The 15,710-nt window shown below is 39.9% G+C and overlaps 2 protein-coding genes across 3 annotated transcripts; one reads left to right on the top strand and one right to left on the bottom strand.

The window, feature by feature from the left end:
- Positions 1 to 325: 325 nt before the first annotated feature.
- LOC116248136 (uncharacterized) lies at positions 326 to 3,623 on the bottom strand. Its single transcript, XM_031620751.2, has 2 exons — positions 537 to 3,623; positions 326 to 407 (listed from the first exon to the last, which is right to left on the bottom strand). Exon 1 carries the CDS (start codon positions 3,268 to 3,270, stop codon positions 1,084 to 1,086), a length of 2,187 nt encoding a protein of 728 aa, XP_031476611.1. The 5' UTR covers positions 3,271 to 3,623; the 3' UTR covers positions 326 to 407; positions 537 to 1,083.
- A 2,011-nt stretch (positions 3,624 to 5,634) lies between these two features.
- LOC116248106 (uncharacterized) lies at positions 5,635 to 14,702 on the top strand. 2 transcript variants are annotated; one of them, XM_031620709.2, is made up of 6 exons: positions 5,635 to 5,821; positions 7,281 to 7,511; positions 7,694 to 7,815; positions 8,455 to 8,592; positions 8,754 to 8,837; positions 14,232 to 14,702. In XM_031620709.2, exons 2-6 carry the CDS (start codon positions 7,400 to 7,402, stop codon positions 14,364 to 14,366), a joined length of 591 nt encoding a protein of 196 aa, XP_031476569.1. In that variant the 5' UTR covers positions 5,635 to 5,821; positions 7,281 to 7,399; the 3' UTR covers positions 14,367 to 14,702. The 2 variants fall into 2 exon arrangements, with proteins under 2 accessions (XP_031476569.1, XP_049932164.1); XM_050076207.1 differs by lacking the exon at positions 5,635 to 5,821 and adding an exon at positions 5,844 to 6,695.
- The last annotated feature ends 1,008 nt before the right edge of the window (positions 14,703 to 15,710 follow it).

The following is a 15,710-nucleotide window of genomic DNA, read 5'->3' as shown; positions in this document are numbered from 1 at the left end:
AATAAAACAAGAAATTAAACTCTTTCATTTAGAAGCAAAGCAACACAATATCACAAAATGAAACCATTAATTATATACTAAAGTGTAAAGAGATTGCACATGGTGAAAGGAAATCCATGGCAAGTGGAATCTAAGTTGCTGCATCACTAAAGGAATACTCTCCCACGACTAGAAATATGGCTAAAAATTACATACAGCTTGAAAAAACACCTGCATTGAATCATTGTGCATCTCAGACAAATGAAATAATGAAACAACCTAAAATATATTGGAGATCATAGCTCAACATCTTCAGTAGAAAGTTCAGCGATTACCAAATAATAGATGCAGCAATACCAATAAGCAGCTCAATTCCACATTCCTTTAAAAAAATGGTACAAAGCCACCATGTGCTTTCTTCAAATATGCTACATTAGAATGCACTTAGTTCAACTTCCACATTCAAAAGTGAATCTGATTTGCAATCAAGTAAGCATCCTACATGCCTAGTTTGCCAATATTCAAAAAGTGAAGGGCAAAAAGGCGTTGGAACATACAATGACCATTAACAATATGGAAGGAGAGAGCAGAATTATGTGACCGTTCACAGATTACATATGTTTAAGTTCCAGCTTATGAACCTGGCGCAGAAACCCCAGTTTTAGATCAGAACCAAACCGTAGATAAAGCAAGTAGACTACTGCCCAAGCCAACACTAGTAAATCAAATACACTAACTGTTTGAAACTACCAAGTACCTCCATCACTCAAGTCCATCAGCTGGGTTCATGTAATGTTTTGGATGAAGATAAAAGAAATAACTAGCAAAGAGAGATGCACCCTCTCTAGCAACACTATGAGAAACTTAGTGTTTGAACCCTGATGCAACAATTCTGCCGACTGTGTTGCCACCAGAAGTCAGCAGGAAGGAGCAAGTTCGTCTTGCCACCAAGGAAGATTGAAGCCTCGAAAGTCACTCTCACCACCCTGGCAGCAGTAAAAAAGTTGGTGCAGTGAGCAAGTGGAACTTAAGGGAAATACTGCTACCCTCTCACATGATTATGATAGACCGTCAGCCCAAATATGACCAAAACTGAGAAATTCTTCATTCAGATGGCAGGCGTCTCCTCTTCACATAGTCTACATCCTTAGGTCGAGACCGTTTTTCTTCTTCTTGCGACATCCTAGTTTTGCTTCTAGATCTTGTGGAGGAAGACCTTCCTCCCTCCCAAACTTCCTCGTTGTCCCAATCTCGTTCTCTGTGTCCATGAGAGCGTTTTTCTTCTTCTTGTGACATCCTAGTTTTGCTTCTAGACCTTGAAGAGGAAGACCTTCCCTTATCCCAATCTTCCCCGTTGTCCCAATCTCGTTCTCTGTGTCTGTGATCCGAATACCCTTCTTTGTCGTCCCTGTATCTATGACGGTCCCAATCTGCCTCTTTATCAGCACGGTGTCTCCTATCAGAATCACACTCCGAACCAGCTCTCTCCTTGTCTCTTGACGTGTTTCCTGATCTTCCACCTCTGTCCTGGCTCTCGCCATACGCATGATCAGAAGCTCCATCGTCGCCATAGCTAGACTCCCTCGTTCTTCCATGCTCCTCATGTGTCCACCCTCCCATTGATGGATCAGTCCACATCCCGGCAGGATGCCCGTCCATTCCAGGAGTACCCATCATCCCCATTCCATTAGCAGCCATTCCACGACCAAAGAATGCCGGGTTGACATGAGGCGCCACACCAGGAAGAGCGACAGCATTGTTGACGGCTGGAAATGTCGGCATCATCCCGGGAAATCCAGGGGCAGGGAAACCACCATAGATACCTCCCCGGCCCATGTGTGAACCGTATGTTGGATCAAAACCAGGTCCCATCAGCCCCTGCGGATGCATCAAGGCGGCCGGCGGGCCACCCACTGCAGGGCCACCAAAAGCACCAGCCATCATGCTTTTCCCAACACCAGAACCACCACTGCCTCCGCCCGCGCCGCCACCACCCATATTTCCTTTAGCCCTGTTTTGCATATAATTCCCACCTTGACCTCTGTTCTGCATCCCCTGCCCACCTCTTCCAGAACCCATCCTGCCGTAGTTCCGGTTATCACCATTGCCTCCTTGATAATTCCACCCACCATTCCTATTACCATCGTTGTTGTTAGCACCAACCCGCCTTCCCTGCTGCTGACCTTGAGCCTGTGCCTGCGTCTTGTTGAGATAAGCAGCGCCCATCTGCCTCAGATTCTGCTGGGTAGCGAAGACGACGACGCAAGCGCGGCCATTGAAGACGTGGCTGTTCATCCCTTCCTTACAAGCAGCAGCTGCTGCAGCGTCGTAAAACTCTACCTGGCAGTATCCTTTGGACTTGCCACTAGCTCTCTCGTCAAAGAATTTGATCTCTTTAACCTTCCCATACTTAGAAAGCTCGCTCTCGAGCTCCGCGTCCGTCGTCCACCAATGCAATTCCCCGACGAACAGCATCGTGTTGCCATTGCTCTCCACAATCGGCGGCATCTGCTGCTGCTGCTGCTGCTGCTGCTGGGGCGGTAGCGGCGGCGGCAGCTGCTGCATCTGCTGTTGCGGCTGCATCTGCTGCTGAGGCTGCTGCTGGGGCTGCATCTGCATTTGCATATGTATCTGCTGTGGCTGCTGCATCTGCTGCAGTGTCGGCCGGCTAGCAACAATGCCAGGACCTCTGTTGACCCCTCCGGGCATAGATGCCGGCCCCCCAGCCATGTTGTCCCCTTGCTCAGGGACCCCAGCACCCATCGGCTTTACCTGAGGAATGGATCCACGATGCTCCAAATTCCCAGTCAATGGATCAAGAGGAATTTCCGACGCCCTAGCTTTCGGGGCAGCGTAATTGTTATTAACGGAGGAGAACACACCGACGCCGCCGATGCCGGTGTTCGAGCCCTTCCCATCATGAAACCCAACGCCTGGAATGTTGACTCCCCCTCCTGGGGGTTCCGAAGGCCTAAATCCGGAGTTACCGACAACAGATGATGACGGATCAACAAGGGGTGCAGGAGGGGGTTGAAGTCCATTCGGCATAGGATGTAGTTTGGAGCGATTAGGGTTAGGGTTGGGAGGATGGTGCTGCTGGATGGAGTTCATAAAACCCTCGCCGACGTTGACGTCGTTGTATAGATCGTCGTAGTCATCGTCCTCGCCGAGAAGCTCGTCCTCCGCCAGCGCCGAGATGGCGCCGCCACCGGGATACTGGAGCTTCTGGCCTCTGCCGGAGGCATAGTCCTCGTCCTCGTAGTCCAATTGCTCCTCCGACATCGGGTCCATTGTCGGTTGCGGAGAACAGGTGAAAAGGTAAGATAGAAGGAGCAAGGGAGCCGAAGAGAGGGATCAGAAGAGAGAGAAAGACAAACAAGGCGAGAGAGAGCTAGAGGATGGTAGGCGCTTTCTCTCCTCAACCATTTTCCCTTGTACCAACTTCCGGATTAGTGCTCTCCTTGTTTACCGTGGTTCCTCTTCCACATCGTTGAAGGAGGAAAGAGGTATCGGACGATGGATTGGAGGTGGTGGGACCGGGACGGATAGGTGTCTGCGCAGTTGGTATTACAGGCGATCGATCAGCGAAGGGAAGTGAAGAAGAAGACTTTGACGGACTTTGAAATCTTATGCTCTCTCCCCACTTATTCTCTCAACCTAAGTTCGGACCCAAATCTCGTTTTTGGGAGACCAAGATTGAAGGGAGGAAGCTGTTCTTAATAATTTCGGGCTTTTCTAAGAAAACATGATATATCACAAATTAGTAAACGACCTAGAAACAAGCATAGCTCCTGAGTTTATGCCGTTGACATCTCCAAAATTTCAAACAATAAAATTTTTAAATCTATATTCTTAAAAATCATATGTGAATCTTTGCTTGAAAGAACCTTTAATTCTTTTTTTCCATATTTGAAAAACACGATTTTGACAACGTTTATAAAATGATGTGAATAATGGGTCTACAAATAGGGCAGGACAGTTTTTTATATAAATTAAACTAAAATTTTTGAAATTTATATATAAACTTTAGAAGTTTTTAAAATCTAAGGTGGAGCCTGCCGGCCCCCTGCCTCCGCCCATGTGAAACAAGTTTGGCAACGCTAGAAAATGCATGCAAAGTTACAAGTTCTTGGTTGTGGCCTTCTACACAACCGTATATAGTACTGACTGCCTACTGATACATACTCATTGATGACGTCACCATATGAGATAGTGATATTTCATATTTAAATCCACTCATATTGGACGTTAGATGCTTCCGAATGACTAAAATTTAAAATTTTATCACAAATAAAAGTTGACACATTCGCATTGACGATGGTTTATGGCAAAACAATGGTTTAATGATTTATAGTCCCTTTGACAACAAAATTAAAATTTAGCTATCTAGCAACTATCCAACATCCGGCAGCATTAACTTTTCTACGTATGAATATATAAAATAAATAAAATTTTAGGGAAAGTGAAATTAATCATCAACCAATTACACCCACTAATCTAACCAAACGAGGCATCACTCTTCTTCATACACACATTGAACCAAAACAACAAGCACCTACTGAATGTTGACCTATTGAAACTAGTAACCAGTCGCTTACTAGCCATTGACCCGAGCTAGTGTATCAACCCGAGAGGGCGTCGCTGTGTCAAGAACGTCAATCTATTGTAACGCAAAAAGGTAACGCAAAAAGGAGGTCATTGATCTGCAAATTGAACTATATTATGGGTAGTATTTCAAAGCACCAAAAACATGTCCTATGTCATATATTATAGAAGGACAAAAAGTTAGAGAATAGCTTAATAATCTATATTTAGTGGTGAATGTCTTTAAGTTCACTAAAAAATAGAACAAATGGTCTTACTTTTCTGTTTTTAATAGATATGGAGTTATGATTACTTATAACATTCATATACTGTTTTTCAAATTATAAAATTGATAGATATGGAGTACTTATAACATTCATATACTGTTTTTCAAATTATGAAAGTGACGCTAAGAAGGATAAGAAACATGATAATCAACATGACCGATACAAGATTTGATGGTTCATTTATCGCTAGATTCAAAACACTTTTCCAAGTCAAAATTTACTTGATAATTCAATTGCTATTTCAATTAGCTTTGGATAAGGTTTTTCGTTGGTTTTAAAAAACATGATCATCACAAGTAAGAATAATCATGATCTGTTTGGTAAGATTAGTTAAGAGGAGGCTTGCCTTTTCGAGTACGGATTTGGATTAGCTAGCTTGATGCTATATATATATATATATATATATTATTTTATTTAAAAATACATATGTAATAATAAAATTGTTTTAGTTGTTTTGCAAACGTTCAGCTAATTATTCCAATGGCATATATATATATATATTTGATTAAAAAACATATTTTGATAACATTGATAAGACAACATCAATATTACATTCTTAAAATTCCACCCATATGGTGTTTACATTAGCTAATAGGATCCCGCCTTTTTAAGAACAGTAATATACATGTTTATTTCACTAAAAAATACTTTAAAAGCACTAATTTATGCAGATTCTATTCTAATTGGCCAGGTACGACTCACCAGAATCCAACAAACCGGCTACAACAAAATCATACTGTTCCGGTTCGTATTTTTTGAACTAACTTGTTGTTTTTGTATACACCAGTAGACGGAGATAGGCATTGAATCTTTGTCAAAGCGAAGCCGTCACTGGCGACCCAGTTACTCGGCGTGAATTGACGGCTTCTCCGCTTTTTTGTTCTCTTCAGACGTTCGAGGTTCTCTCTCGCACCAGTGTCGCGCCCTTTTCTTTCGCTCTACATCGTCTTCTTCTTCCTCCTCTTAATAAGGTAGGCGCTCTTCTATTTTTCCCTTATTTGGGTGATTACGATGGGGCTTTGAAAATGGGGAGTACCAGTCCCGTTTTGGACCGTCGGCCTTATTGCGTACTGTACAACAACGAGTCTGCTTAAATGCAGAATATTTGCAGACTATGGCGTATTTCTTCCATTCTGTCTCTCACAACTATATTTTCTTTAACTCTCTCGATTTTTCTCTGCGTAAATGGGATGATTGAGGAAAAAAATGAGCATCCTCTCAGTTTTGAGGAAGAAAGAAGCGTTTAGAGCTGCAAATGGGTCGGATTTGGTGTTGAAGATTCTGTCATTTTTTGCTGTGTTGAATGTATTTCAACCCTACTTGCAACTGTGTAAAAGTTTTATAAACATTCGAACGTTTTTTCATTTTATAATTAGTAAACCAGCTTTGAAAGGGGTAAGTTTCTCGCACAAAATGGTAATTCTGTACCGGCTGCTTTGTTTGGTATGAGCCGTGTCTTGATTTTTTTCTTTTTGTTGCGCAGTAAATAGATAAATGATCGAAGCATCGAACTTTGGTGCATTCTGAGCCATTGATTTCAAACCAGAAATGTTTTTGTTAAATTAACAATTATGGGAAAACACTCTTGAACCCATGTGAGAGTGGTGGAGAAACCCTCGAAGCCCCCCTCAACTTCAAGAGGTACCACTCAGCTTTGGGCAAGAGCAACGGTACTCATGAAAAGAGATTTATTTACAATCAGTTGAAATATCTCAAAGAGGGTTATAGCATATCTGGGTCTCAGCAAAACTTCGGTGGGAGATCAAGATCTTCGTAACATCTTAAAAGAACTTCCTGTCCTTGACGAAATTTGTTTACTGCATATGGAATAAAAATTTTCTAAAGGTGGGTGACATCTGGTTTTAACATATCTGGTTCATGCTCTTACACTTTAGATCCTTTGTTTCTAGTTTCCTTTATGTCCTTTCTACATCATTTGACAGAATTGATGATGAATGTGTCATATTCTGCTAGGTTTATTTTTTATGAATATGCCATATTCTGCTAGGTTTATTTTTTTCAATTTCTATTTAGTTGACAGGTTGCTGGCAACGGTAACCGTTTTTGTCCTGAATTTTTTGTCTTCGGCGATCAAACTGTAGATATTTGTCTATAGATTTTTGTGTCTTCCCATCACACACAGGTAGGATATTTTTGTCTGTGGACTTTTGTATGTGTCATCCATTGTATTTTATTCATAGATTTCTATCCATGGGTTTCCGACTGTGGCCATCAAATGCCACCATGCTCTCTTCCACTTACCACGACCACCACCACCACCACCGTCCTGCCTTCCCTCCTCTGGGCACTATTGCTGATGATTCTCTGTTCCCACAGTCCTGCCTCCTCTCTTCTTGGTGCCTTGGAAACATCCATATGTACTTTTCTCCATAACTTTAGTTAGTTTTATGTTCATTTGGGCATGTACAGGAAACTACTCTCAGCTCCCATCTGAAGCCCTTCGCCTTGCTACTGCCCATGTGTTGATTTTCCAAGAAACAGTTGAAAAAGTACTCGTGGCCGGTGAGCATTTCGGCCTCTGCTTTTCAATGGAAGAGAAGAGTGAAAAAAAGCCCTCCCCTTTTACTTCTTCGTCAGTGTATAAGGACAACAGCAAAACTGTGGAAGAGTGTCAAGACATGATCCAGAGGAGCTTCCGGAGTAATACCCTTATCGTCATTCTCCTTCTATCCTTCAATTTATTTGTTTGTTTGTTTCTTCTTCTTATGGTAATGATAGCAAGTAAATTCCCATTCTGTTTTATGGTAGTTCTAGACAGTTACCATAGTCATGGGATGTACTTGTTGACACAAGCATTGGTTATTGTCTTCTTCATCGTTTAGGCCCAACGGTGAAGTTCCTGAGGGAGCATCTGGAGAAGTCAGGGTGTCATGTGCAGGATAGATTCATCAAAGCAGTTGAGTGTGATAAGAAGATAAGTGGCGGGTATGTTCGAGGCGAAGGGGTATGTGTTATCTCTTGCATTGCACTCTTGAATCTCGTTGCCTTCAAGGCTTTGTGTCATTTAGGAATAGATTGCAAGGTGATCTGAAAGTGAAAATCGATATATTGTTTACTTGGGAGATATGGTTAAGCATTTTTATGCCAATTGTTTTGGCCACCTGACTCAATGCTTGCTCCTGCCTGGTTCACGCTTATTTCTCTAGCCAAAAGAGTCCACACATGAATCAAAAGGTACAACATGGGAAGTTAGTGTGATTAAGCCATTAAGACAAAAAGTCAAAAGATCAGACCCCATGCTTTGTCGACTAAACACCAAAACCTGGTCTGAAATCTATGGGGGCAACTTAAAACCAAGTTTCCAGATCAGCTTTTTGAGAATCCAAGTTTCCAACATGTTGTCCGAGGGACTCTATGGCTGAATCAGCTTGCAATGAGTTGCAGACAAGTCTTTGAATCTTAACGCAACAACACATATACAATATCAAACAAATGCATTTGATTTATTTTTTGTCATCTAATTGCAGAATGTATTTTCGTTTTGGTGTGAGTTACTGGCTTTTGTTTATATATATATATATATATCCTTAACTACATCGTTTAAGAGGTGACAAGGTAACCCTTTCCTTTTTTTTTTCCTTAGATCTTGGTTTGCAGTAACCATCTGAGCCTCCAAGACGAGGTTGACCAAGTGGTGATCCATGAATTGATTCATGCATATGATGATTGTCGGGCTGCAAACTTGGACTGGACAAACTGTGCTCATCATGCATGCAGTGAGGTACTGGCTTAAAGGACAATCCCTTTTTAGTGGCAGTATCTGATGTATATTCCCATGCATAATTTTTTGCTTTCTCTTCAATTAAAATTTGAGAATATATCAAGTAATAAAATTTTTTGGAACTCACTTCTTTCTCTTAATATTTCTTGGGTGGATGTCAGATACGTGCAGGTCATCTAAGTGGTGATTGTCACTACAAACGTGAATTTTTGAGGGGATATATGAAAATACGAGGCCATGAACCAGTATGTACATATACTTGGAGCTTAATATGTGTGATGTTTTTCAGAATGTCTTATATATTCCATGAAAGCACCAAACATATCAGTTAATGAAAAGCTAAATGAATTGTGTGCAACTTTGGTTAAAGGACATCTATCAGTTAAAACATTTTTGGAGAACTTAATTCTGTCTGTCTTAAACAGCAATAACTTACCTTAAATTGCTGTTGATTGCTTGAGCTTTATTCCATGCCATCTGAATTTATTGTAAAGAGTTTTATTTTGTTTCAGCTTTTCCTGTCTCAATGGTATATAATATGTTACATGCACCACTTAAACTTTGTAAAGATGGACTAGCAAATAGTCTGAGCCCGAAGAAAATCTTGCCCTATTCACTCTTGGACTTCTTCATGTTTCCTGTTATTATAATTGAGTAAATCTAAGTTTCTGCTTTTTATGCTAGTCTTTTGGAGTCTATAATATTGGCATAAGTTATAGACAGCAAATTTTTAAAGCACCTTTCATTCTCCTATCATGGGAGTTTCTTCTATATGTAATATCATATTTGATTCTTTCATCTGCCTTTAAATAATGTGATGCACTGCAGCTGACTTGCTCATTTTGAACCTCTTTCAATTTGGAATTTTGCTATCTCTGTTCCACTTTTCCTGCTGGAACTGTTAGTACTTTTCTTTTTTCTGTTCCAGATGTAAAATTTGCCAACCTTTGTAGTGTCTCAATTTTGCTAAAAGCTGCATCACCTGTAAGGGAAATTAGTTATAGGACCAGAATGGCAGCACGTAAGTTGCATTTTCTATAAAGTAATATGCTCAGAGGATCTATTTTGCTAATCAGCATTTTCAGTATTGTAGACATGATGTGGAAATCCATGCATAGAATGTTGCTAGTTACTGAATTAGATAAAGTTAAAAGTAAAACTTGATTGAACATTTAGAAGCTTGAATAAGTTTTACAACAGGAAAAGAGGAAAAGGAAAAAGGATACTAATATATATTTATCTAAAATTTGAAACTAATGTTAGAAAAGCTACTGAAGTGATGAAACACATTAGATATCTGTCTTTTTTCTTGTGAAGCACACACATACAAGTAAGACTGGCATGGAATTGAAGAAAAAAGAGAAGAAGAAGGATTTCTGGTGCTGATCTCAAAAATATTCTTGCCTAAATTGTGCTTGTGTATTTTGGCCGTGGTGAGGCAGTTTATGAGTTGCCCCAGCAAATTCTACCTAGGTCCTTTCTTTAATTAGCTGCTTATTCCTGCTCTTATGTTCTCATCTTTGGTTATGTAAATAAATCCTTTATGCCATCAAAGCTAAGCTTGACCTTCAAGTTGATCTCTGGGGCTCCTAATAGCATTGCCATTTGCCACATATATCGTGTACGGGTATTATACGGCAATGAATTTCTCGGGTATAATACAGTAAATTTATATATCTTAGGAAAATCTTGGCAAATTTTTTAAAAATCTAAAACATTTAATAAATCCTGAAAATTATAAAAAAATAAAAATTAATAAAAATACAAAAAAACATTTAAAATATGTGTTTTTCACTTTTTTTATTTTCTGGCATTTAAAAAAAAAGACGTATCTTGCTGTTTTATACAGCTGACTTATTTTTCGTGTATTATACACATTTTTTTTTAAAAAAATGCGTTTTTTGTGACAATGCGGCTGATAGTCACTAAAATCTACTGTTTCATCTCTTTCTTGCCAGATTCTCATTTCATTAATCTCTTTGTAGTCCTTTTGTCATTATTTTTCTTAGACGAAAGAGATCGAGCATTGGACTTTTTATGAACTAAAATTTTTATAATAGACACATTTTTCAAAAGCACTGATCTTCATAGCTTATGATGCATCATGATAAAAGTGTTGTTAGCAGCTTTACCTCCGTATCGTCCTATTTCTTGCAAATCCTAGTGGGAATTTGCTCATCTTGGACATTGAACATTGCATTTTTATGTTGCAAAGGTGATCAAAGACTTGGTGCCTGGAAATGTTGTACAGACTACAGAGGTTATTGTACAATACTTGCCTTAAGACCCAAAAAGGGCATTATGTTACAGCCCCAAATCTAGATACGGGGATGTCCCATAAATCACGTATCATATGATACAGGTTCAATGGATAGAAAAGGAGACCCAATATCCCATCACTTTGGGCTTTAAAAAGCCCTTTTCTCCTTGTAAACACCATTAGGAGTCGAATGAGGGTAATCTCTTGCTGGTTTAAGGTAGAAAACATCAATTTGATGAAAGATTTGCACACAAGAAATGTGTGTGGCAGATGGATGGTCTAATACATAGTATAACATTGATAAACTCTTATATGCTATTGTGTTCTTGAAATGAATTAATTACTAGATACTCCCAAGACTTGTGATGTTTGATTCATGGTTTTGATGATATTGTGAAAGAAGTTGGCTGGACAACATTGTGCAGTTTATTACAGATAATGTGACAAATTATTGAGTTGCAGGTAAATTGTTGACCGACGAATATGGGTCATTCTTTTGGACTTCAGGTGCTGATTATTGTGTGAATCTAATGCTTAATAATCATGTGAGATGAAATCAATTGTTGAAAGATGTTAAGATGTCAAAAGATACATCTGTAGTCATGCTTATGTGTTGAATCTGATAAAAAAAATTTAAACATGGAGCCAAATTGATTAGACCTGCACAAACTAGATTTGCTACAACTGTATGAAGTGTAGTCAAGTAAGAAAATCCTTTAAATCAGATGTTCTCCAGTAATGAACGGGCTGCCACATGCCCATAAGAGAAAGTTTTGTGCTGTTGTGGATATATTATCCCCGATGGATGTTGGGCATCATGTGTGAAGTTATTGAACTTCAATATCCTGTTGCTCAAAATCCTCAGGTTTGTTGATAGTGGAGACAAGCCTGTCATAGGGTACCTCTACGAAGCTGTGGAAAAACAAAAGAGATCATGAGGTAGAACTTGGAGGGAAAAAGATGTTATGCATACCTTTATGAAACGTTATAAATCGGAGGTGAACTGGGCAACTTCATCAATCCCTTCATGTACCTTGAGATATTCTTCCACATTGAAAAAAAACAGAGAGGTTACCAAAGGCTTGTTATACTGTATCAAAATATTAGCGATAGAACCTAGCGAGCTTTAAGCACTAAATTATGAAATTAAGAAAGTGATACATTGACCGCTGCAACAGTTAAGCAAAGCAACATATAATTAGGTTCAAGATTATAATTTTCTTATGCTACTCTCCAGAACAGAAGAGTGTTCAAAAGTCAGTCTTCAGGTTTAACTTACCGAGTAAAACATGCCAAGGCATAGGTGAAGAAAATTCAGTTTCAATTGTGGGGCAGCTGTTTTTAGGGGATTGACCTGGATAAGCGCTAATGCAAATGGATCAAAACAAGAGTAATGGTGGTGAGAAGGAAGTAGATGAAACAGGTTCATTTAGGTATTCAAGGATGTGGTTAGCTGCAGACTTTTCTCGATGTGTGATGGTAGAGCATTTTGAAGTTTGAAGCTTGTATCATCTCCAATTCTGTCTTACTGTGGCTTTTTACTCTGACAGCCAAGCTGAAATTTCCATTGTGGCCATTAGGGGCTGACATACAGTGTAATGGTGAAGTAGATCTGAGATCAAAGGTCCATTTTTGAAAGAGTATCAAAATCTGTATTCCACTTGGGATTTGGTTCTGTAGGATGTAAAGCTTGTTTGGGTGAAAACTCTTGGCTTATGTAACACGGAGCTGCTGAAAGAAATGCTGCACTTGCTTCATGTCAGATGCCACTTGGTGCGATGCACCACAGGTGCTTATCGCCATCTTCAGAGGTTCACCTTCCTCATGATTCACCAGCAGCTTCCATCTCATCTCTCTTTGCTTCTGGCGTCCGACTACATCACTGTGAAAGGCGTCATCTCTCCCACTCTCTTGTTGCGCCCCCCTTCTCAGTTTCCCTTTCATCCCGTTGTCCCTCTTTTTAGAAGGACAAGACCTTCATGCATCTCTCTCTCTCTCTCTCATTTTTCCCATTCTTTAGAAGGTTGACGCCCTCACACCCTCAAATAACATAAAAGTTTGGATTAAAATGGCCCTAGGAAAAATGTTTATTTACAACCCTGGTGTCAAAAGAGAATAAAACATGGATAAATAAGGTGATGAAATAGTTATAGGACAGATTGTATACATAAGTAGACAGAAAGGGGTTGGAATTTGTGGATAATTTCACACACACACACATATATACATACATCCTCATCATACCTGCACCCAAGTTTGTTTGAAAATTACTGCATCCACACCCCACACCTTTGGGACATAGCTCTTGGCAACATACAAGTTCCTTTTAAGAAGACAGTGGGGTAGGTTTATCTAGGACTTAACTAAATTGTCATATAGGATGCATTTGATATCCAGGTTGCTCAACTGCCTATCAGGGGAAGATCTTTAAATGACTGACGTCTATCATTTGCTTACTTTTCAAACAACGCTTTTTCTGCCCAAGGCAAGAATGTAGTTGTGAAGTGAAGATGGGATGGTCAATTGATAGGTCAAATGGGAATAAACCAATAAAATTACATTTGATTTCATAAATGTGATTATCTCATTAAATAACGGAGCCCATGGCAATCTGAAGAAATCTTTATCTTGTGCTTGATCGGTCATTTTCAAATGTTGAAATAAAATGCCAATACTGTTTTTGGAAGGAATTTCACTTTGCAATTTGCACCATTGACCATTGCTCTTGTTAGACAGTTTATCGTTCCTTGCCAATTAAATCTTAGTTAGATCTAACAATTTCTGGATTACATGACTATCTGGGAAACATTATGACGGGCAGAGGCAAGGACTGCCTCAGTGTTTCAGGAATTGGTGGCCAAACTTCTGCAGGGTGCAGTTATGGGGTTTTCTCTTTTTTGGTTAAGCCTTTCTGAAATTTTGAGCTGATGTCTTAAAGATGTCAAATTGCAGTGAACTGGACCAAATAAAACTCTCTTTTAAAGCCCTAAGGTTGTCATTCAGTAAACTGGACTGAAGAAAACTAGCCCTTCAAGTCCTACATGCTCTTCTAGGATGTAAACTTTAAATTTTCAGCTTTGTCATCATATCTACATCCATTTGCACAAAGACCTCCTATGATCAATAACCTTAGCTAGGAGTCCAATGGAACTCTTCAACAGTTGAATATTAGATCTTGCTGTAAACTACTTCTGCTGACCTCTACACACAGTAAATTTATGAATAATAAGACGGGAAACTGTCCTAAGCATTTAAATTGTTTATATGAAACTATGTAATTTTTCTTTCTTGTAATCCTGGCGAGTGCTAGTGAACGTGTTTTGGCTTAAACTTGGACGAATGTTACTTCTAACTTTCATGATGTTTCCCATGTGCAAAGGAATGTGTGCGAAGACGTGTTCTGAAGTCTGTACTGGCAAACCCGTATTGTTCAGAATCAGCTGCCAAGGATGCAATGGATGCCGTTTGGGATGTCTGTTACAATGATACAAAGCCATTTGACAGGGCTCCATAGGATTCATGTTGTGTCCAAGCTACATGCAGTTGCAGCAGCTTTGTTTTGTGGCACTTCATTGAAACCCCAATTTTTCCCTTGATGCCTGATGGAGTTTTCATCTGCACATAAAATTGCTGACATTTATTCTTTCTCCCATTTTTGCAAAATTATTTTGGCTTCATCTCACATAGTCCATTTATTGGTCAATTGTATTTTCTGCAACACTAAATCATCTTGAATTTTGTGAGCCTATAGGGAGTATCTTTGAGAAGTGTTGACATACAGATGCATGTATTTATGCTGAGGTTCTTTGCTGAGGGCTCGTTTATGCAACTATTGATAGCTTTTTATTTACCTTCTGCTGGTATCTTCACATGTCATTACCTTTCGTTCCCTTTTAAGGATAATAATAGATCCACTGCAGACATACCTTGCTATAATTGTTTCATATTTATGGTTCTGCTTTAAATTTCAAGAAGTCATTTTCGTGGAAAATTTTCTCCAAGTGTTATTGCCGCCTCAAGCAAGTTCTTGCTTGTTTAAGCTTTCAAACTCTTGCTGATTTTGCCCAGGCTTCCAACAAGGATTTGTTTAAGCTTTTTGATCTGTAACGTACTAATGAATGTAGGGGCTTAAAAGAGGTAGGCTTCATGTCCAATTCCGATATTAGAGTTTTAATCAGATCTGAAATTTAGGTTTGGAGTGCGTCATCTAAAATAAAGTTTTGGATTCAAATTTTCTATATATTTGTGAATTCAAATCCATTTGTAGTCTTACATTACATGTAAAAGTAGATGCCAAATGTGCAATGGGATCTCATTTGAAGTTTTTACTATTTAATCAAACTGGACGGCTGGGTTGGTTCTCAAACTTTACCAATCGGTTCAATTCATGATGATGGGTCTCATGGTCATTTTCTTTGAAGTTGACACCAAGTATTTAGTTCTTGCCTCCTGAGCTGGGTTGCCTCCTGAGCTGGGCTGCCGATGGGTACCCAATATCTGGCCTGACATGGGCCCAGGCTTGGGTACCGTCGTGGATTAGACGGGTTTCAACTTTCAACCCGTCTAGCTTTGCCCGGCCTTCAAGGGCCCAGTTGGCCGGTTAGGTCGAATTGACCTCAACGATTTCTGTTTCACTTCACGTTGTGTGAAGAACAGAGAAAGCAAAGGAGTTCTTGCTGCCGTCAACTCCTCTCCCCCTTTCAATTTGCATGCTGGCCTCGCCGTCACCACCATCAGCGCTTGACGTTGCTGCCTCTCATCCTTCCCCCATTCTCATTTCCCTCGCCTAATTCCCTCATCCTGACTGTCTGTGGGCTTGCGGCTACTGCCGGCGTCGCCACTCACCAGGCTGGGCTGG

This window comes from Nymphaea colorata, chromosome 2, assembly GCF_008831285.2.
Source record: "Nymphaea colorata isolate Beijing-Zhang1983 chromosome 2, ASM883128v2, whole genome shotgun sequence".
In the NCBI taxonomy this organism is placed as follows: Eukaryota; Viridiplantae; Streptophyta; class Magnoliopsida; order Nymphaeales; family Nymphaeaceae; genus Nymphaea; species Nymphaea colorata.
The sequence above is the reverse complement of the archived record's forward strand: the minus strand, read 5'-3'. Positions and strand labels throughout refer to the sequence as shown.

What these genes read in the sequence shown, in the direction of transcription:
- LOC116248106 (XM_031620709.2), top strand. Translation starts at nt 7,400, where the DNA reads ATGGAAGAGAAGAGTGAAAAAAAGCCCTCCCCTTTTACTTCTTCGTCA. An exon ending in GATCCAGAGGAGCTTCCGGA is followed by an intron (nt 7,512 to 7,693) that starts GTAATACCCTTA and finishes TTCATCGTTTAG; the next exon opens with GCCCAACGGTGAAGTTCCTG. An exon ending in GGTATGTTCGAGGCGAAGGG is followed by an intron (nt 7,816 to 8,454) that starts GTATGTGTTATC and finishes TTTTTTCCTTAG; the next exon opens with ATCTTGGTTTGCAGTAACCA.
- LOC116248136 (XM_031620751.2), bottom strand. Translation starts at nt 3,270, where the DNA reads ATGGACCCGATGTCGGAGGAGCAATTGGACTACGAGGACGAGGACTAT.